This window comes from Perognathus longimembris, chromosome 1 (assembly GCF_023159225.1).
Source record: "Perognathus longimembris pacificus isolate PPM17 chromosome 1, ASM2315922v1, whole genome shotgun sequence".
NCBI classification, from domain to species: domain Eukaryota; kingdom Metazoa; phylum Chordata; class Mammalia; order Rodentia; family Heteromyidae; genus Perognathus; species Perognathus longimembris.
In genome coordinates this window covers 50,141,560-50,162,322 of record NC_063161.1, presented here as the reverse complement: position 1 = coordinate 50,162,322, position 20,763 = coordinate 50,141,560, and the positions used below count along the sequence as shown (strand labels likewise).

Here is a 20,763-nt window from a genome sequence, read left to right as displayed (position 1 = left end):
AGCATGAACCACCAGCACCCAGCCAGAGCTTTAGTTTTTCATTCCAGCTCTACCATTGCTTAGTATTGTAAGGGAGCTTTTCAAACTCAGTTTTCCCATCTGTCAAATGGTGTAACAAAATCAGTTGTCCATGGAATGTAACTGGAGGGTCATGTAAACTGTCCTTAACACTGGAGATGTAGCTCGTGAGCCTTGACAAATGTAAACCCTGGGTTCAAACCCCACTACCACCCAATAAACTGTTCTGAGGAATAGAAGTAGATGTGAGCTTTTGCCATTAACATTTTACAAAGAGAAACGATTACATTTCCCCAGTGGCAGCACGTGTGACATTTACTGCAATTACTGTGTTGCAGCATAGCAAGTGTTTTCCCAAGATAATCTCCCTTAATCCTCACAACTGCTCAAGAAGGTGGCTGCTCCTAATATCATCATGTGCTAGAAATGGAAACTATGATTCAAAAGATTAAGAACTCTGTCCAGATGATGCAAGAGGCTAAGTCGTAGACAGGATTTGAACCGATGCCAACTGAATCCAGATTCTTTTTCCTTATAATGAAAGAAATGCGTATTTTGTGCAAAAGCTCAAACAACAAGATAGATAAAGTAGGCCACAAGAGTGAACTCTCTTCACACTCACCCAAGCTCCCTCATCCCAGGGACTCTCTAGCACATGAAGCACATCAGTGAAAACTAAGCCAAGAAGCCCTTTGCCTCCAGACAGACATATAAGTTCTCATCAAATAGCAAATTGAATCCAGACATTTGCAAAAGAGGATATATAACCTGACCAAGTGGAGTTCATTTCAAAAATGTAAGGTTGGTTTAACAATGAAAAACCAGTTGTTTTTTCACCATACCAAAAGAAGAGAAGAGAAAATGCACATGATTGTCTGGAAAAGTGTTTAACAAAATTAAATTCAGAGCTCATTCAAGATAAAAATAAATAAATTTCTAGTATACAATGAATATAAAGTTCATCTAAAGAATAAGCACGTAAGTGGTTATCCACTGGGAGAATGAAATAATATGTGACTCTTATTATATACAATACCCCAATATTCAGAGTCCTCAATTTAAGCAATGCAATTATGAAACACCAAGAATGAAGTTTATAGTTTTGAGAAAATGTTTGTGACCAGTAAGTAAGCAAGGACACTGAAAGTCTAAACTATAAAGTAAAATTGATAAATCACAATTCATCAACATCAAAAACTTCTGCTTCTTATATTATTCAGAAAGTGAAAAAAAAGTCCATACCTAGAAAAAATATTCTCAATGCATCTATCTGACTATTGTCAGAATATATAAAGCACTCCTACAATTCAATAATTGAACAGCAGGTCACCCATTAAAATTCTGCATGAGATTTGAATAAACTATTCCCCCAAAGTGTACAAAGACATTATCACACAAATACACATGTGCACATACATGCATACACACCTATAACAATGTATACATGCACCTATGCACACACACAAAAGCTGACAATCATAGGTCACCACAATAATGCAATTGAAGCCACAGTGAGAGGTGTGATTACAATTGTATTTGCCCACAGAGGAGTACAGTGATGACGTGAAATGCCCAGCAGCGCCATTAGAGACAGCTGAGAGGCCAAAGACTGCTGCTCCAGACATCTGGCAGTAGAATAGGCTTGGAACTCCCCAGTGAATCATGCAGCAAAGGCCCGGGTGTGGCAGAGGCGCCACTATAGACTCTGAAGGCATGGGCGTGGCTCCTCCCTCCCCAACAAGAAGAGAATCCCATCACCTTAGGCCAGGGTGGCAAGAAGCTTTGAACCTAAGACTTGTGAAGTGCCCGCTGTTAACTGGGCCCGCCTCCTGGCTCCTTATGCTGATTGCTGATGGGGACCGAGCCTTCCCGCCCAGGAATAAACAATATGACTTCTTGCACCAAATAGATAGACAGACAGACAGACAGATAGATGATTGATTGATAGATAGCTAGATAGTCATATTTTATCTTATTTTGTGTGTCTTTGTTGATGTTCTGGGGTGGTTTTTTCTTAATAAGGAATCTCAGCTTGGAATTTGGAAAGCCTGTTAAGGCTAAGAAGCCAAGTAAAGACTTTACTGATGGTACCTATAAACTTAGGAAAAGCACTCTCTTCTTCTTACTTTTTTTTTTTTTTGTCAGTTGTGGGGCTTGAACTCCGGCCCTGAGCACTATCCCTGAGCCTCTTTGTTCAAGGCTAGCGCTCTACCACCTGAGCCATAACACCACATCTGGATTTTGAATGGTTTATTGGAGATAACAGTCTCACAGGGACTTTTCTGCCCAGGCTGGCATTGAATCACAGTCCTCAGATCCCAGCCTCCTGAGTAAATAGAATTATAGGTGAGAGCATCAGTACCTGGTACATCTTTGTTTCTATATTTATCTAAAGACATAGGAGCTGTAAAGCAGTGGTGACTAGTTCCAAATATCCTGTAGCATCTCAGAAGGCCAATCATTTGTGTCAGTGTGTATATGCATGTGTGTTCGTGCATGCTTGCACACACATGCACACGTGCCAGTACTGAAACTTGAACTCAAGGCCTCGGGCCCTTGCTTTTTTTGCTCAAGGCTGGTGCTCTATCACTTGAGCCACACTTCCATTTCTGGATTTTTTTTACTGGTTAATTGGAGATAGAATCTCTTAGATTTGTTTGCCCAGACTGGGTTTGAAGCATGATCCTCAGATCTCAGCCTCCTGAGCAGCCAGGATTATAGGTGTGAACCACTGGCAGCCAGCCGGGATGTCAGTCTTTAGCCCTGTTCCTTATGGAAAAGGAACTTTTTAAACCCATGTTCTTGGACCCAGGCCCTGAAAAGTCATTCTCAGATTTGTCAGAAGCAGGCTAGAGGGCCCTGGTGGAAGAGTGTGGCATAGTCGATGATAATAACCTGGAAAGAAGAGTGCTTCTGCAAAGCTAGTTTTCCTCTCCTGCTGCCTCTGAGAGCCTCACAATTAACCCTCTGTGTTAGGGTCCAGGGTTACTTTTGCCCATGGAGTCCAGCATGGAAGCAGCTTGGGTCTGAGTGGATCTGAAGCCAGGCGGCTGCCTCAGAGGGTTGGAAGAGAAGAGCTGAAAACATAGCAGAGGTCAGACAGGCAAACCACTGACCACCGCCCTGACTTGCCTCTTTCCCCCTCAAGGTTATCAGAATGGCTGTGTTCCTGAAGTCTGTAGTTAGAGCATGAATTGGGAGATGGAGACCAAATCTCTATGCCTCCACATGGAGCTATACCTATTTCCAGACCTCAATGGGACATTCTAATTCACTGGCTGCTAAAGCTCCCCTCTTGACACAAATATCTGGGACACTTGTTCAAGGTTGTGTTTGAGTGTCTGTAATGCACCCTGAAATTGTGATTCTCCTTCCCAGCTCACACTCTCCCCTCCACAGACCTCACCCACCTGACCTGGGTCACATGACACCTGTGGATGCTCCCTTCTGTGTCGTTTCCCTCCTGCTCATTCCTCAAGCCAGGGGCCCCACTGTTCTGGCCCAGGGAAGGTATCTATTCTCTGAAAATCCTCCTGCATCTCTCAATTACCCCTGTTCCACTCTGGGAACAGGAAGAGGGTCATAGACTCAACCAGGCCTCACCAAGGGCTTAGGGGTAGAGTGAACAAGAGTAAAGATCTTGGGAAATCATTTTCTGAGTTGTCTGAAGCCACATCTGCTGTGTCTGAATGTCACATAGATAAAGCTGATCTAACTGCCCTTTGGGCTACTCTAGCTAGGCAAATACCAACCCCACCTGTTTAACCATCCCTGAAAACCTCTGCCAGGTGTCAAGGCCTTTTAGAGGAAGGGTTAAAGATTTATCTCTGTGCCCACAGGAGGAGGTCATCCTGACTGGGTCCCCCTTCCGTGGGATTGGGGCAAAGAAGGGTGCTTGCTATGTTGTGTTGGGGTGGCTTGGTGTGCAAATAGAAACCTGTTGTTCTGGAGACCATGTCAGAACTCCTCACCAGCAGTGTTGCTCTCTGGAGGAATTTTCTACAAATCTCACTGTTTAGCACCCAGCCATACCATAGCCCCCAATCTGCCAAGTACTTTCTGAGACCATTAGACTCATTGAGGACTCCAGGCCCAGCCACACCCCTTCCCTCTCAGAAGGAAACACTCAGATTCTGCTGCCACATCTCCTTCAGGGGGACCTATCTTCACCCAAGAGACCCTCTTTTTTGTGTCCCCATACTGGGCACTGAACTCAGAGCCGGGGCATTGTCTCAGCTTCTTAGCTCAAGGCTGGCACTCTACCACTGGAGCCACATCTCCTCATCTGGCTTTTTGCTTATTAATTGGAAATAAGAGTCTCTTGGGCTTTTCTGCCTGGACTGGCAGTGCCAAGATCTCGGCCTCCTGAGTAGCTAGGATTCCAGGGGTGAGCCACTGGGCTCAGCAGCCCCTCTCTCGCCGTTCCCATACCTCCTTTTCCTACGGCACTGCACTGCCCCCAGCTCCTGATCTCAAATAGACAACACATGATACCAGTTGCAAACAAAGTTTATTATGCAGACACCAAAACCACAGCACTCAGAAAGCAGAGTCCACTGAGGCACTATGTACACAGAAACACAGCATCCCCGGGCACAGCCTGAGGTCCTTAGCAGAGGACTGTCTGGAGAAGGGCCACCAAAAGGGCCAGGCAAAGGGGCACAGGAGACTAGGGGTGGCTAGAGACACATTGGGCAAGGTGAATTCTTCCCCCAGAACACAGTGGGATGTCACTGGCTCTAACTGCTTTGGAGAGACAATCTTTCAAAAAGACATGTGTGAGCATACCTTCCTCCAAAATGCTATTGGAGATGGGTGACAAAATTTGACATGCTATGGGTTAGAGATACAGAGACAGGCTTCTGCGTTCTGCAGTGGAAGAGGTGGGAAAAGACCCAATCTTTATCTGAAAGCAAAGGTCACACCAGAGCCACAACCTTCCTCTGAGCCAGCCCCACCCTTTTCAGAGGTAGAAACTCCCCCTCTAGAGCCAGAACCACCTCTGGAACCACCTCCAGAGCTGAATCCACCTCCAGAGCCAGACCCTCCTCTGGAGCCTCCACCAGAGCCGGAGCCTCCACCAGAGCCAGAGCCTCCTATGGAGCCTCCTCCAGAACCGTAGCCTCCTCTGGAGCCTCCTCCAGAGCCAGAGCCTCCTATGGAGCCTCCTCCAGAACCGTAACCACCTCCGGAGCCAGAGCCTCCTCTGGAGCCTCCTCCAGAGCCATAGCCTCCTCCAGAGCCAGAGCCTCCTCTGGAGCCTCCTCCAGAGCCTCCTCTGGAGCCTCCTCCAGAGCCATAGCCTCCTCCAGAGCCAGAGCCTCCTCTGGAGCCTCCTCCAGAGCCATAGCCTCCTCCAGAGCCAGAGCCTCCTCTGGAGCCTCCTCCAGAGCTGTAGCCTCCTCCAGAGCCACTGCCAGAGCCCCAGCTTCCTCCACCGCCACTTTGGGAGCCTGATCCTCTGCCTCCAGAGCCATAACTGCTGCTTCCAGAGCTGACTCCTCCTCTTCCTCCGCCGTAACTGGATCCTTTACCTCCAGAACCACCGTAGCCTCCAAAGCCAGCCTTGGATGCCACACTTGAAGAAATGGTGCTGCTAGTCACAGCTGCAGGAGAGAGAGTGTTATCAGGCCATTGTGATCACTTCTGCCCTCCTCTGTCCACACACAATCCCACAGGACAGGGCCATACCCCACGACTTACACACAGTCACGTTGTTGCTGATGTCTCCGGACATCCTGTCAGGAAGAGAGAAATGTTGTGGCTGAGCTCTTGAAATTCTGCGTGTATCTTGTTTTCTACAACTTCTGCCTACAAATGCACAGCTTAGCCATTAAAATCAGCCACTGGGTGCTTCCAGGCGACAGACTCCACAATTACGCATGGTCTCATATCTCAATCCATCTCAAAAAGGATTTTTATTTGGCTCTGATTAAAATAGACCAAGTGCATTATTGAGCCAGAGTGACTGAAAAGCAGATTGATTTCTGACTGTGGAACTCATCTTGTATTTAAATCACTCTTAGGGCTGGAAGCATGTCTCAAGTTGTGAGCACCTGCCTTGTAAATACTAGCAGCCCTGAGTACAAATTCCAGTACCACCACCACCACCAAAATAGTTAATAATAATAATAATAATTGGATCCATCTCAAGGAAACTGTTATTCACAATACATGACATGTCCAAAATTTTGAAATGTGGCAGCATCAGGAACATTCCATGCAGAAAAACCTGCAGCTGTTTACAGCGTGTCTGTTTTCTCTCCCTCCTCAAAATCCACTGAAGCCTTTCCTGCTTCCCTTTCAAAGCTGGGCTCGAAGGCATCACCTGTCAGGACTGCTTTGCTGATGGCTCATGGTGACTTTTCACCTTCTGGTTGCATCAGCTATGTTAAGTCACTAAGGACTGATGACAAAGGTTTCAGATTCTATAAGAAGCAAAAGGTCCTCCTCTGAAGGTTAGCAACTAGCTCTGTTGGTTGCTTGGTAAACCTTCAAAGAACCAGGTCTGTCATCACTGGGCAAGGCAAGCTGCATCACCCCTACCCTAGATCACATTCTACAGAGAGGAGAAGGCCTTTCATCCTGCAGACTTCGAGGCCAATGTTTGGGACTAAGACAACTCTGTTTCCACACCATTTTGCTTTCTCTTTTGGAAAAGACAAGGATAATTCACTGTCCTAATTTAATGTACTATAATATGCTTTGCTATTCTTTCCATACTGATAAAAGTACAGTTGGCTTTCCCCATGAGGCCTTCACAGCACAGTGACACAATCAGCATCCTGTCTTGTATACAATGCTTTGTGCTCCAAAATTCTGCCCAAGAAGCATAGTTAATAGAAATTCTCAGCCATTAAACACACACACACACACACCACACACACACACACACACACACACACACACACACACACACACACCATCCTCCCACCTCCCTTTGGCTGGAACCCGTTGGCTTTCCCCATGATGCCCTGATTCTCACAGCTCAGGACTTGGATCACCATCTGTCCCATTTTATATATGCAAATGAAGACATCTCATTTTATATATGCAAATGAAGACCTCCCATTCATGTATGCAAATGAAGGCATTGGATACAGACTACTCTGTAGATCTGCTGCTTATAGACTGGACTCTGCCACCTTCTTATCTGCTTGCCCTGCATTGGCTCTGTCTCTGATTCAAAGAGCAAAGGAAGGGAAGGCTCAGGGTGTGCTTACTCCCTCCCAGTGTTCCTCACCTGCACTCCTCGCCCTCCAGGAGTGTGCGGTAGGTGGCAATCTCCACATCCAGGGTCAGTTTGACATTCATCAGCTCCTGATAATCACGTAGCAGACAGGCCAGGTTCTCCCGGGCCTGTTGCAGGGCCTCCTCCAAGTCCAGTAGTTTGTTCTTGGCATCTTTGATGGCATGTTCTCCCCGCTGCTCTGCATCTGCGATGGAGTCTTGCACACTCTTACACTATGAGAGACATAGGGAAGGTTTCTGTTAGTACAGAGTGGACAGTCTGCCTGGCAGATGTGGGGAGGAGTGTATATCCAGTGTGGGAGGCCAGGAGCACTGGTGTTGGAAGTGTTGGGTCCACTACCCCTGAAGTTAATGGAAGTTGCAGGCCACTGTGTTAAAACTTGCTTCTGGAGCATCTTCCCACCTCTCTTTGGCTGGACCTGTAACTTGCCTCAAGATCCCCTGATCCTCGCAACTTAGGGTTTGTATCACCATCTATCCCATTTTGTATATGCAAATGAAGACATTTCATTTTATATATGCAAATGAAGAAATTCCATTTTATATATGCAAACGAAGGTATCAGATACAGACTAGTCTGCAGAACTACTACTTATAGACTGGACTCTACCATCTTATTGCCTATCTCAAAGCTAATGTCCAGCTTTCTGGCTAGCTCCCTCCCACTCATTGCCCCTCTGTGAAACTGAGGTACAACAGACAAACAGGAAGTTACATCTACAATCACAGCTAGTCAACCAACTTCGGCCATATTTGCTATTGCTCCCTCTACTCATGTAGACAACCAAAAGTCATCATTGTTCTTTCTGTTCCTTTATCCTTACTGTGGAATTTCTCTTAACCCACTCTAAAACCTGTTACAGCCTGAAGTTCTATGTAGCTTAGAGGAGCCTGGGATTGGAGTTCACTGAGGAAAATATATCTGTTTCTCCTCTCTCTCTCTCTCTCTCTCTCTCTCTCTCTCTCACACACACACACACACACACACACACACACACACACACACACACACCTCATACCTATTCTCCTCTGAGCCCCTCAGCCAGCAAGGCTGCCAGAGTCACACAGGCCAGGCCTCACCTGCTTCTTCACATGTGAGATATCCCCTTGTAGCCTCTGGATCATGCGGTTCAGCTGGCTCATCTCCATCTTGAGCTCATTCAGGCTGTCTCCATGTTGCACAGCAGTGACCTGGAGCTCCTCATACTGTTTTAGGGAAGTGGGAAGAGTTCACAGGGAAATGCAGCCTGGAGAAGGTTTGTCTGTGAGCTACAGAAGGGCTGGTAGCTCGTCTAGGGATCATCAACACAGCTAAACATGTTGGCTATGTTCATGGGATGTGGGAGGCCATCTCACATAAGTGCTAGGTACCATTATCATACCAGTTCTGGAGAACTATGCTCAACTTCCATTAATCTATCATATAGTCACCTTCTTCTATATATCCTGGCTCGAGGTGAAGCCCAACTTGCTGTAAGGAGGTGTATCCTGTTCCCCCAGTATCCCTAGTACTTGCCTTGCTGTGGTACAGTTCCTCGGCCTCTGTCTTGCTCCTCTTGGCAATTTCCTCATACTGGCTCTGAACTTCAGAAATGATGCTGTCCAGGTCCAGGTCGCGATTGTTGTCCATGGAGAGAATGACGTTGGTGTCGGTGACATTCTGCTGTAGCTGGGATATTTCCTACAACACACAGGGCAGTCTGGCCATGACTTCCTGTACACATCCACGAGCAGTGAGGAGGTCTCTCTTACACTAAGCTTGCCCCCAAGTAATGTGGAAAATGGCAGAGCCATCATTCCTAGAAAGGGGCATTTACATTTCTGAGACGCCTCAACCACTTAGTGGATGCCCCCAGAAAGAAGTTGGTCCAGGGAAAATACTTTGAGTTTTATTTCTTATGTTTAGAAAGGATGTGTGTGCACTTGGGCAAGTGAAGGAGGTAGAAGAATGAGTACATTTTGACCTCTGAAGTATATTGGGCAACTGAATGGGCACAGAGCAAGTCCTTTCCTAAGGTAAGCTGGACTTTCAGGGGATGGAGGTGGGAAGGGAGCCTCAATTCCTATGATAGCAGAGGAGGAAATTCCTCTCTCATCATCCAATGAGAAGCCTCCTAGGGAGCTGAAGCATGGGGAGAGTTGAACTAAGCCAGTCCATAAATCCAGCTTTGATGTCTTTCAACAGCTGGATAGAATTTTTCCTTTTGTGGGAAAAATGGGAAGTTAGGATGGGTCCCAAATAAGCATCCTTACCGCATCATAGAGACTTCTCAGGAATTGAATCTCTTGGAGCAGAAGGTCCAACTTTGCTTGCAGTTCTGTTTTGCCCATAAAGCAGCTATCGACATCCTGAAAGGAAGTCAGAGTCCTTTAGTGAAACACACATGCACGTGTACACACACACACTTTTCATGGCCATTTGTATGGGTCCCAGCTTGCCTCTGCTGCTCTCCTCCACCTACTGTCTGTTAGTGGCTTCCCCAATATCCCAGGCACCTCCAGATAAACCCTATGTCAATGGGAGCTCAGAGCATGCACTCCACTAGGCACTCCCATGGGGACCTCAGAGCCATATCTCAGACCCTTTCAGGAGTTTGCATGGGGCCAAGTTTCCCCAACGCATCTCTCTCCTATTTGAGACACCGTGGGTTCTCGTGATGGACAGCAATGGCCTCTTTCACAGTCTCCAGCCCTCTTGTCCTGTTTCTCCCTATTGCCTCCCCTACATTTCCTTGGGCTGTACACCAAGACCCCTGCAAGAGCCAGGCTGACATCCCACACCTTTTAGCCTCCTGACTCAGCCTTTAATCACACAGTCCAACTGTAATCAGACCTTCTGAGGGCACTGCCGCTCCTCTCCAGCTTCTTAGAAGAATTACATGATTTCTATGTTTGTACTTCTCATGATTTGCAAAATAAATTTTAAGTGGCTTATTGATGAGGAGTGCATTGCCAAATATACAAATTATCACAGAAAATTGCCTCCAGAAGCTTGAACTATGGAGACCCTTTTGTTCCTAAGGCAATACCACGGGCATGCTCACCCCTTTCTCTGATTGCTACTGCATGCTCTCATCTCTGGTTTCTAGCCTGTATGTTTGGGCACAGGCAGGGATATGAAGTGCTCTACTCAAACCCCAACCCCAACCATACCATTCACTCACTCACCTTCTTAAGTGTCACAAATTCATTTTCAGCAGATGTACGCTTGTTGATTTCATCTTCATATCTGTTGTTACAAGATGATACTGTGGTTAAATTAGCTCTACTTCGTTTTGCTTTCCCTTTTTCTGCTGGATCTACCCAAATCATCTGTGAATATTAAGTGCTCTGTACATGTGTAAATTTAAACTTAATATCTCAGATGAGAATGGATTTCTATAGGCTGATTCTCAAACAGAAGAAAGATGATCTCTGAACCAGCTGCCAGTAGCTCACATGTGTAGTGCTGGCTATTCAAGAAGCTGAAAAACTGAGGATCACGGCTCAAAGCCAGCATGGGCAGAAAAGTCTGTGAGATTCTTATCTCCAATTAACCATCCAAAAACTCAAAAGTGGAGCAGTAGTCCAAGAGGTAGAGTGCCAGCCTTGAGCACAAAAACCTCAAGGATAGTGCCCAGATCCTGAGTTCAAGCCCTACCACCAACTCTCTCTCTCTTTCTCTCTCACTCTCTCTCTCTCTCTCGTGTGTGTGTGTGTGTGTGTGTGTGTGTGTGTGTGTGTGAAGCTCTAATGTCCTCTACAAAGATATGCCCTCTCCTTCATCACCATAAATACAGCAGGAAGATGAGTAAACAGCTCTGTTCAATATCTATCCATACTTAGTATTTCCACGGCCACGTACTTTCTCTTAAACTCCTCCACAAGATCCTGCATGTTATTCAGCTCCGAGTTCTGTGAATTTCTTTCTGCAGTGAGCTCGTCCACGTGCCTCCTGATTGAGCCAATGTAGGCCTGGAAGTAGGGTTCCAGGTTCAAGGTACGGGAGCCCACATCCAGCTGCTGCAGCAGCTCCCATTTCGTCTGCAGCACCTGGTTCTGCTGCTCCAGGAAGCGCACCTGCCATGGCCAGAGGAAAAAGAGCATATCAGATCTGGATTGCCCTCCAGGCCAGCAAGCCAAAATCACCCCCAGAAAGCAATGGTGCTGTTCCTGGAAAGTATGGAAATAGAAATACTTCATTCGTACGGGCTGGAAAGTGTCACTGGGCAGAGCTCCTGAGCGCCTAGCCCATACTCTTGGACAGTTCTACCAACTCCTAAGGCTGCATCAGGTCATCTCCATGCACAGAACTCTCTTTCCTATTTCACACCCACTGTGTGTTTTGCAGCCACTCCCAAGACTCCAGGCCATTTCTCTCCCGCATCCTCGTTGCCCTCACTGCCAAGGTTCCATAAATCCAGCAGGTGCCAAGCATCTGCTGGCACTTCAAATAAGGGAGCCAAGGAGGAGAGACCTGAAAGGCAAGGCTCTCAGCCTTTATTTTAGTGTGTGTGTGTGTGTGTGTGTGTGTGTGTGTGTGTGTGTGTGTGTGTATGTGTGTAGCTCTATAAATTCCTGCCTAAGGAACCAAGACAGGTTTGTCTTCCTTAAAATAGAAGAAAGCCTACCAACACCCCAAAGTGACACCAATAAAGACTTCACAGGTCTGAAAATGCTTCTCTTGTAGACTGCAATTCCATTTGTTACTGAGCAACTGTTTCACATTTCAGAAGTTAATAATAGAATCACAACCTAGCTCATCAGGAGGCTAAGATCTGAGGATCAAAGCTTGAAGCAAGCCCAGGCAGAGAAGACCCTGTAACTCTTATCTCCAATAAAACAACAAAAAGTTGGACGTGGAGGTGCGACTCAAGTGGTAAGCCATAAGTGAAAACCTAAAGGACAGCACCCAGACTCTCAGTTCAAGCCCCAATACGGGCACCAAAAACAACAAAAATAAATAAATAACAACAAAAACATCTACCTGAGAAGGGGCTAGAACGAAGATTGCATCTCTTTCTTTCAAAACCTACTGTCACCTGATTTGACCTCCTCAGTCCACTCCTTGCCTCTGTCAATTTTTTTCTATGATTATCAGAAGTTTCCACACACATTTTTTTTATGTGGACTGAAAACTAAAATGCAAAACCTAACCACAGGCCGTTATGGAACGTCTCCCCTGCCAAGCCAACAGCTCTTCCACGGGGAGTTTGAATCCAGATTATGATGGCCACACCAGTGGCTCCTGGAAGTGGCAGCTCTCTGCTCGTTTCCTTGTCTGCTAGCACTGAAAATGCGGCTCCGGGGAGTGGCCTCTCCTCACTCACCTTATCAATGAAAGCGGCAAATTTGTTATTGAGCGTTTTGATCTGCTCCCGCTCCTGTGACTTCACGTTCTGGATCTCTGGGTCAACTTTCACGTCGAGGGGCTGCAGAAGGCTCTGATTGACGGATACCTCATGGATGCCTCCACCAGGGACTCCTCCAGGACCAAAGCCACCAGTTCCCCCAAAACCTCCAAAGCCACCACCACCTCCAAAGCGGCCTCCACCAAAACCACCTCCACCAAAGCCGCCACCTCCGATGCCACTGCCTCCTCCAAAGCTGATGCCGCCTCCAATGCCGCCTCCAATGCCACCTCCGAAGCCACCTCTTCCGCCACCAAATCCACCACCGGAGCCAAAGCTTCCACTGCCTCCAGCCACAGAAATGGAGATTCGCTTAGACCCTCCAAGGCCAACAAGACTCCGACTGCCAGAGTAGCATCCACCTCCGCCTCCTCCACCTCCTCCACCATGACGACTCAAGCAGGAGAAGCTGGAGGTTGCTTTCCGACTCCCTCCAGAGATCACAGCAGAGCCACTGCTGAAGCTCCGGAATCCTCCACCTCCTCCACCTCCTCCTCTCCGAGACCTACACGAAATCTGACAACTCATGATGCCTTTGCCCAGAGTTCCTGAGAAGAGCGGAGCCTGGAGACTGAACTGTGCTGTTGGGAGACTGTCAGGGTCCCCTTTTATACCTGCCAACTAGGTGTTGGTGAGCATGGGTGTGGGCACACTTATGCATGGGTTTGGTCTGCCTGGAAGCTATTCCTGGTGAGTGATTATCAAGCTAATAGCCATTAAAAAATCAGCTCCATTCCAGAACTTGCTTTGATTGCGAACGTCTCCTGTTTATCTGTATGTGCATCTGTCACGTAATTTGATTTTTGTAAAATCATCAGAAGAAGAGATTAGGATTTAGGTTTCTCAACCTGAAAATAAAGAGCCTGTCCGTAGAATGCTGTTCCCAGCTCTGGACCTGTCTTCAGGAAGCTGGCTACTGCCCAGGCCTACACAGGCTCACCACACAGTTCTCTGTCCAGCCTTATGGCTCTCTGCACTTGCTTATCATCTAGAAAGAGCGTCAGGCAATACCTGTTGAGTTGGGGAGGTGGGGGATTCTGCAGAGCATGATTGTGAAGTGTCCAAATCAGCAAGCTCTTACAGAGAGAAGTTCACCTAGGACCCTGCAGGGGAATGGTTATTGGCCAAATTATCTTGGATCTTTCAAACATACCACACCAGAAATACATAATGATCATGAATTGGATACAGAAGTTATTTTTCTCTCCTGTAACCAGACGCTTGAGTAACCAGTGCTTTCTACATGAAATACGTGGAGGACCCAGGGTATAAAGACAAATTCTCTGTTCCTTGGACTGTATGACTCATGGGCCAAAATGAAAGGTTACAAAGGTTTTACACAACTTCAAGATCCAAGTGTAGATTGACTGAGTTGTTCAATAACCATGTTGTGGCCTGGTGTTTCTGAGAAGCAACTAGAAAGGCAGGCTCTCTGCTGACAGCCAGAGATGGATGCGACTCAGAAGACCCATCCCATCTAGCCAGAGTCTCGAGATGCACAAACATTCACACCCAAACTCAGCCAGTCTCTCTTCTGTCCATGTGGCTAGTTGAGAGAAACACTTTAGAATAACAGATCAAATCGAAAGTCCAAAGCTCTGAATTCTCGTTTTGATTTAGATTTTGATTTGAGTCCTAGTTTTGCCATCTATTTGGTCATATTATCTTGAATTAAACCCTGGGGCTCTGTGGAAAGCGGAGACACACCATATACATGTTACATATCTCCGTTGTTGTTGAGTGACATGAAGACATTTCCTTTTCTTCTCAAGCTTGCTGTGTTATTCTCTCTTCTGATGACACTAGCCATGCACCCCATACAAATAGCCTCTTCCAGAACTAAAAGCTCAGACCCTAACACAGTCACCATAACATAACGTCAAAAAGACAAAACAAAAAAAAAAAACATCAATTCTGAACTGAAGTCACAATTTCATTTATTTTAGGAAAGAGACCTTGGATAATTCATGGTCTTCATTAAGCCTCAGTTTCTCAATTTCCTCATCCATCAGTTGTGACAAAGATGGGGGAGGACAAAGATGAGGAGGAGAACAATCATGACAACAGAAAAGACAAGATAAATACACACATGCCAACACAGTTGCTAGTTTATTGCAGAAAATCAATTTTGTCTCCCTTCCCATTCCTCCCTCCCCCACATAAATTTTCCTTCCCTATGTGGAAACTGGCAGATGCAGGAATGGGAATAAAGAACAGGGAATCCGATGTTTCATTTGTAGTTTAAAAAGAGAGAGAGAGGGCTGGGGATATAGCCTAGTGGCAAGAGTGCCTGCCTCGGATACACGAGGCCCTAGGTTCGATTCCCCAGCACCACATATACAAAAAACGGCCAGAAGCGGCGCTGTGGCTCAAGTGGCAGAGTGCTAGCCTTGAGCGGGAAGAAGCCAGGGACGGTGCTCGGGCCCTGTCCAAGGCCCAGGACTGGCCAAAAAAAAAAAAAAGAGAGAGAGAGAGAGAGAGAGAGAGAGAGAGAGAGAGTGCTGAAGAAAGCAGATCCACAGAGCTCTTGGATTTTTTTCCAATCTGGCTCATATAATTATAATCATGCAAATAAATCATAAAGCTAAAAGCTTTGGAGAGACTCTCAATCCAACGCCAAATGTGTCATTATCTATGGATATCTGAACAACGCCCTAATTGCCCATTACTCCACTATGACTCCACTGAGGAACCTGCCAGTTTCAGAGGGGTCTTAATCCTTCTGTGAAGCAGAGACACAAGTGGTGAGTATGTGCGGTGCCCCAGGCTTGTGCCAGGCACTGGGCTGGCATAAACATATTCATTCTTCTGTCGCCTGGTATTCTCCTCTCCCCACTCTGCCCGCACTGAGCATCTTCTCTTTCAAGACATATTCACCAACTGGTGAACATCAAATTAAAAGAGGATCTTCTCCCTGTTTTTAAATCAAGAGGGCAGAACTCATGCAACTTGTATATTATGCAAGATTTTGTCTCTGTATTTGTTTTAATTTCACCTTTCACATGATTTTTCTATTTTAATTTTCATGGATATTATACAGAGGGGTTACAGTTACATAAGTTAGGTAAAGAGTACCTTTCTTTGTGAACAGTGTCACCCCTTCCCTTGCTCTCTCCCACTTTTCCCTTCCATCACCTCCCACAAGTTGGTTGTATAGTTCATTTTCAACGTAGTGACTAGTGAGGACTACTGCTGTATTTGTTCACCCTTTTCCCTCCATTTCTGTGCTCCCTTACTACGTGATCTTTTTTTCTTAATGTATTGTCTTTACATAGTTGTACAGGGAGATTTCAATTCAATGTGCCAGATTTTGAGTACAATGCATATTGGCCAATGTCACCCTTTTCATCACCCTCCCCCCCACCCAGTCTCTCCAGACATCTCTTAACTCCTCAATTTACCTGGTTCTGTTTTCACATATGTCAACTGAATATTATGGCTGAATTGTCCCACTCCTCCCCTCTCTGTAAATCTGGATCCTCCCCTTGAATGTTCCAGCTTCCTAGTATTAATTTTGTTAAAATGTAAGTTAGTTGTTCAAAGGAGTTACATGATTGGAATCTTCTCCTGCATATACCATACTTTCATTAATATAATTTTATGTGCTTTGTATTCTTTAAGGATATAAAAAATGGGAGCTAAGAATCCTTGTCTGGCAGTGATTTAGCCACTTATGACCACTGTGGTACTCATTTTCAATTATAAGCGAAGAACATTTATTCTAGGTCCACATTCTTCCCACAAGAGTACTGCTCAGTCAGTATAAAGAGTTTTACATGTGGCTGTCTCTGAGAGCAGAGCAGGAATCCTTTAGAGCAGAATCCATCTTCCAACTCCCTAGTCCCTTTCTCAAGGAGCTGCCAGCAAGCCCAAGGTCCTGAATGCTTCTCCTCACAGATTTACAAATACACATCTTTGGACCAGTTGGTCCACTGGACATCTTTGGTCCACTGGGGCAGAAAATGGAGTAGGGAAGAAAACAGAGCCATCATATTCCACAGAGTGGGGCTGAACTGTTCTGCTGTTGGGAGATGAAGTCTTCATCAGGGTGGAGGCTGATTCTCCATTGTGGGATGAATGTCTCCTTCTCCACACGACCTTACCCCACACAACCTGAGCAACACGCCCACCTCCCTCAGGGCCTCCTCTGAAGAGCCCTCCTGAGACCATCAACTGTGTCCCTCGACTTCTGCAGGGCAGAGTCAGGGTTACACTTCTCCACTGACACAGAGTGCCCACTCTTGGAAAAAAAAAAAAAAGCCTCTTATCAAAATCTCATTTCTGTGCATCTTGGTTTGGAATTGCAGACTCTCCTTGGTGTGTGCCTGTCCCTCAGACCCTCTGAGTTTCTGTTCCCTAAAGAACCCAAGGGTTTAAGTCTCTGGTTTCTGTTTCACTCCACCCACAGGTCTAAGCACTGTCTCTCCTCCCCAAAGACAGCCCATCCATCCACTTGACAAGGGCTGCCATCCCCAACAACAATAGAAACCACATGCATGTGCACAAGCACGCGTACACACCACACACACACACACACACACACACACACACACACACCATTTAAACCCTTCTTCTCCAGTCCTTGCCATTGGGTTCAGGCTGCCCAACAGGGGTCAAAATCCAGAGCATCCAATCCCATGAAGTTTTTCCAACAGCAAGGAGCCAAACGTGAGCTGTCCATTATCCCAGCCCGCAGCAGAGCCCAGGCAAGGTGGCACAGCCTGGCTGCGCTGCCCGCTGCCTCCCAGAGCATCTCATGGAGTGCCAATCTGTGGCTGCAGACAGCGGTGGCGTGCCAGTCGGAGCCAACTTGCTCAACATCTCCCTCCAGGGCATTCCTTTGTAAATGATTATTCTAATACTGCTTACTCAGTCTCCATTTCCAGCCCCTGACCCAGTTCCCCATCTCAGCCATGCCCTCCCCTTCTTCCTTACCTTACCTGTCCTTTTTAGTGTTGGAGGATGGAGAGGTGTATGCTTTCATTTGACTCCTTTTCTTGTAGTAAAACCTCTTGCTCTTAAAGGCCCCTCTTTAAGAGACCCTGGGAAGTCTGTCTGGCTGACAGGCAGCCCAATTATCTGCTACACATGCATGCACATGCATACACATACATACACACACACATACACACACACATGCTTGTGCAACACTCATGCACGCCCACATTGCAGGAAGTACACAATGTTCCTATTGTGCAGGATCATCCTAGAGTAAAAAAAATCCTAGAACAAATGTGCCACACTTATGAGGGTCTGCACACTGCTTAGAAACAGAGGGGCCATGAGGACAGAGGCTGCCCCCGCCCACAGCAGGTGTACAACAGTGTTTATTGAAGGAATGAAGCCACCCACCCAGCAAGTAGTCATCAGCCAATCAATGAAGGGAGGCCAGGATAGCACCTGGCTTACAGGAGATGTTCAGTGCGTGTTACTTGTTTTCCCATTGCTGAGGACATACGTGTCATTTGTGCTTCTGATTTTCCAGTTGGGCTCCCATGGATCTGACCCACAACGTGGCAAGTGAGGCATTCCTGCTTCATTCTCATGGAGACCAACACACTGCTACATCATCTTCAGCTTCATTCCCTGCCTTCCTACAACTCTCCAGGTCTGATGCCTTTTGCTAAAATGCCCTCCAGTTAATGACACTAGGGGTGTGTGTGTGTGTGTGTGTGTGTGTGTGTGTGTGTGTGTGTGTTGCCTTATCTTCATTCACAGGGAGAGAGCTGCAAAGAACTCTGCCATTTGCAGCTCTGGTGCTATGTTTCCAGCCACAACCCTACTTCTAGCCAAACTGCTTTCTTGGACCAAGTTCTCCCCCTAGCACAGCACCAATAGCTTACTTCTCAACCCTGGAAGGACCAGATAACCATCAAATATCCCCTTCCATCCTGGTTATGATTTTAGAGTAAGGGAGTCATCATAGTCATATGTCACAGCTCAACCACTTTCTGGGCTTCTCGAAGTTTAATGCCATCTCCTTTGTACATGACTCTCAATCGTGGGGAGCCCTCTTAACTCATGCTGCACTGCTACCACTGGCAGGTGCTCCCCTAGGGCACCTGACATTCTTCAGCAGTACCAAGGGCACCCAGAGTTTCATCAACACATTGAGTGCTCCTCCCCATTTCCATCCCATCCTCTTATCCCCTCCATGCGCACTCTTGGGTTTCTTTTAAAACATCCTGTTGGTGGAAATAACTGGAGGAGGAAGAGAATGGAGAAACACCCCCTCCCCCAAACTGAGACAGACTGAGCAGTAACTTTAACTTTTTTTGTGCCTGTCCTGGGACTTGAACTCAGGGCCTGAGCATTGTCTTTGGGCTTCTTTTGCTCAAGGCTAACACTCTACCCCTTAAGCCACAGCTTTACTTTCAGTATATATATATATTCTTTAGGCAATATATATATATATATATGTATGTATGTATGTATGTATTCTTTAGGCAGTTGTACAAAGGAGTTACCGTTCAACAGAGCAGTTTATGAGTACTGTGTCTCTTGATCAGGGTCACCCCTTTCAACATTTTCCCTCACCCCTCCCACTCTACCACTTCCCTCACCTTTCTTAAGTTTTAAATTATGTATTGAATTTTTTAAGTTGGTTTTACTGGAGATAAGAGTCTCACAGATGGTTCTGCCTGGGCTGGCTTCAAATCATGACCCTCAGATCTCAGGCCCTTGAGTAGCCAAAATTACAGGCACGAGCCATCAAAGACCAGCAGCCATTTTAAAAGACCAAATTCAAGAAATTCCTTCAACCTGGTCTAACAATGAAGTTTTTAGAGATACTTTCAGTCCTATGGAGCTCATTTTGGAATAATTGGCCACAGCATTGATTCTGAATGACTTGATCACTACAGGGTTTTCTTTTTATCAAGGGAGAGAGAGAAGCGAATTTAATCTCTGATTTAATCTCTGGATGCTTTTGTTCCTCCTCTGTAAAAGAAACTGTGAGTCTTTCAAACACTAGGTCAAAGCCCTTTAAATCCTACAAAAGCAAATGAAATTATTACTAATTAAGCAGTTAATGTTTAATAGAGCTAGTACAGTCATTCATCCAGGATGTATTAAATTTATGACCTGAATTATATTTTTATGAGCCATAGGCACACTTCATAGCCCATTGGGTATGCAACAGAGTACATTAGCCTCTACCTGGAAGTCCTGTAAAAGGAAAACCATATGATCACTGGGGAAAGCATGTTTAGGCCAAAAGGTCAAGTCTCTTTGTTAGAAACCAACCACCTTACCTTAGTGTGTAGTCTCCCATCCTCAACCTATGGACAGAGGGGCATGAAAACCATCAAGGACAGAGGGACTGTCCAGGGAAGAAACAGAGGACCTGCATTTACTCATGGCAGACGTGTGATCTTCTGATCCCTGACCACTCTGAGACAAGTCTTCAAATGTTCTGGGCCTTGGTTTTCTCCCACTGTGAGATGGCGCCACTGGACTATGGATCCAAAAGGCACTGTATTCATAAACTGCTTTGTTAAATGACAACTCCTTTGCATAAAGATGCCTAGAAATAGATTGGATCCATGTGTAAGTGATCTCATTGAAGCACCGTTTCAAACAAAACAGCTCAAATCTAGCTCTGTAACTTTTCCTTTAATACTTTCTCTTCCCTGGGCACCAATCTCTCCAACATACTTGGGGCAGCAGGGAACTTATACTCTTCTGGGGCTCCATGCCCACCATGGAGGAGAGTTCTGAGAGGAATTCAAAGAGATTGGAATCTATGAGTCTGTGCAATCCCTAGGCTCTTTCCTCCCGTGGACAGCAGTGCCTTTGCTCTGGCTGCCATTTGTCCCAACATCCTCCCTTATTTGAGTATTCATGTTCAGGTGTTACATCCTCTCCCACACTGAGAAAGCCCCAAAGTTGCAAATGTCATCAAGTCTCCCCGAAAGAAAAAAAAGAAAAACATGGTGTCTGCATTTCTCTCTACAGAAGGTTTCACCTCACGACAGTCACTCCCTGGTAAGCAAAAATGATGCCTCTCTAGTTAGAAAGAGAAATGATCGTGTCAGAATTTTACGATGGAGATGTTTGGCAGGCTTGTCCAGGCAAATCTGTGAAGCCAGGTGGTTGCCAACAT

General features: G+C 46.2%; 1 protein-coding gene across 2 annotated transcripts; it reads right to left on the bottom strand.

Moving 5' to 3' along the window:
- Positions 1–4,920: 4,920 nt before the first annotated feature.
- Positions 4,921–13,187, bottom strand: Krt2 (keratin 2). Of its 2 annotated transcripts, XM_048350436.1 has the most exons (11): positions 12,579–13,187; positions 11,114–11,328; positions 10,438–10,498; positions 9,523–9,618; positions 8,786–8,950; positions 8,350–8,475; positions 7,262–7,482; positions 5,722–5,756; positions 5,304–5,624; positions 5,124–5,267; positions 4,921–5,048 (listed from the first exon to the last, which is right to left on the bottom strand). In XM_048350436.1, exons 1-11 carry the CDS (start codon positions 13,185–13,187, stop codon positions 4,921–4,923), a joined length of 2,121 nt encoding a protein of 706 aa, XP_048206393.1. The 2 variants fall into 2 exon arrangements, with proteins under 2 accessions (XP_048206393.1, XP_048206403.1); XM_048350446.1 differs by having other exon boundaries at positions 4,921–5,000; positions 5,232–5,624.
- Between the last annotated feature and the right edge of the window lie 7,576 nt (positions 13,188–20,763).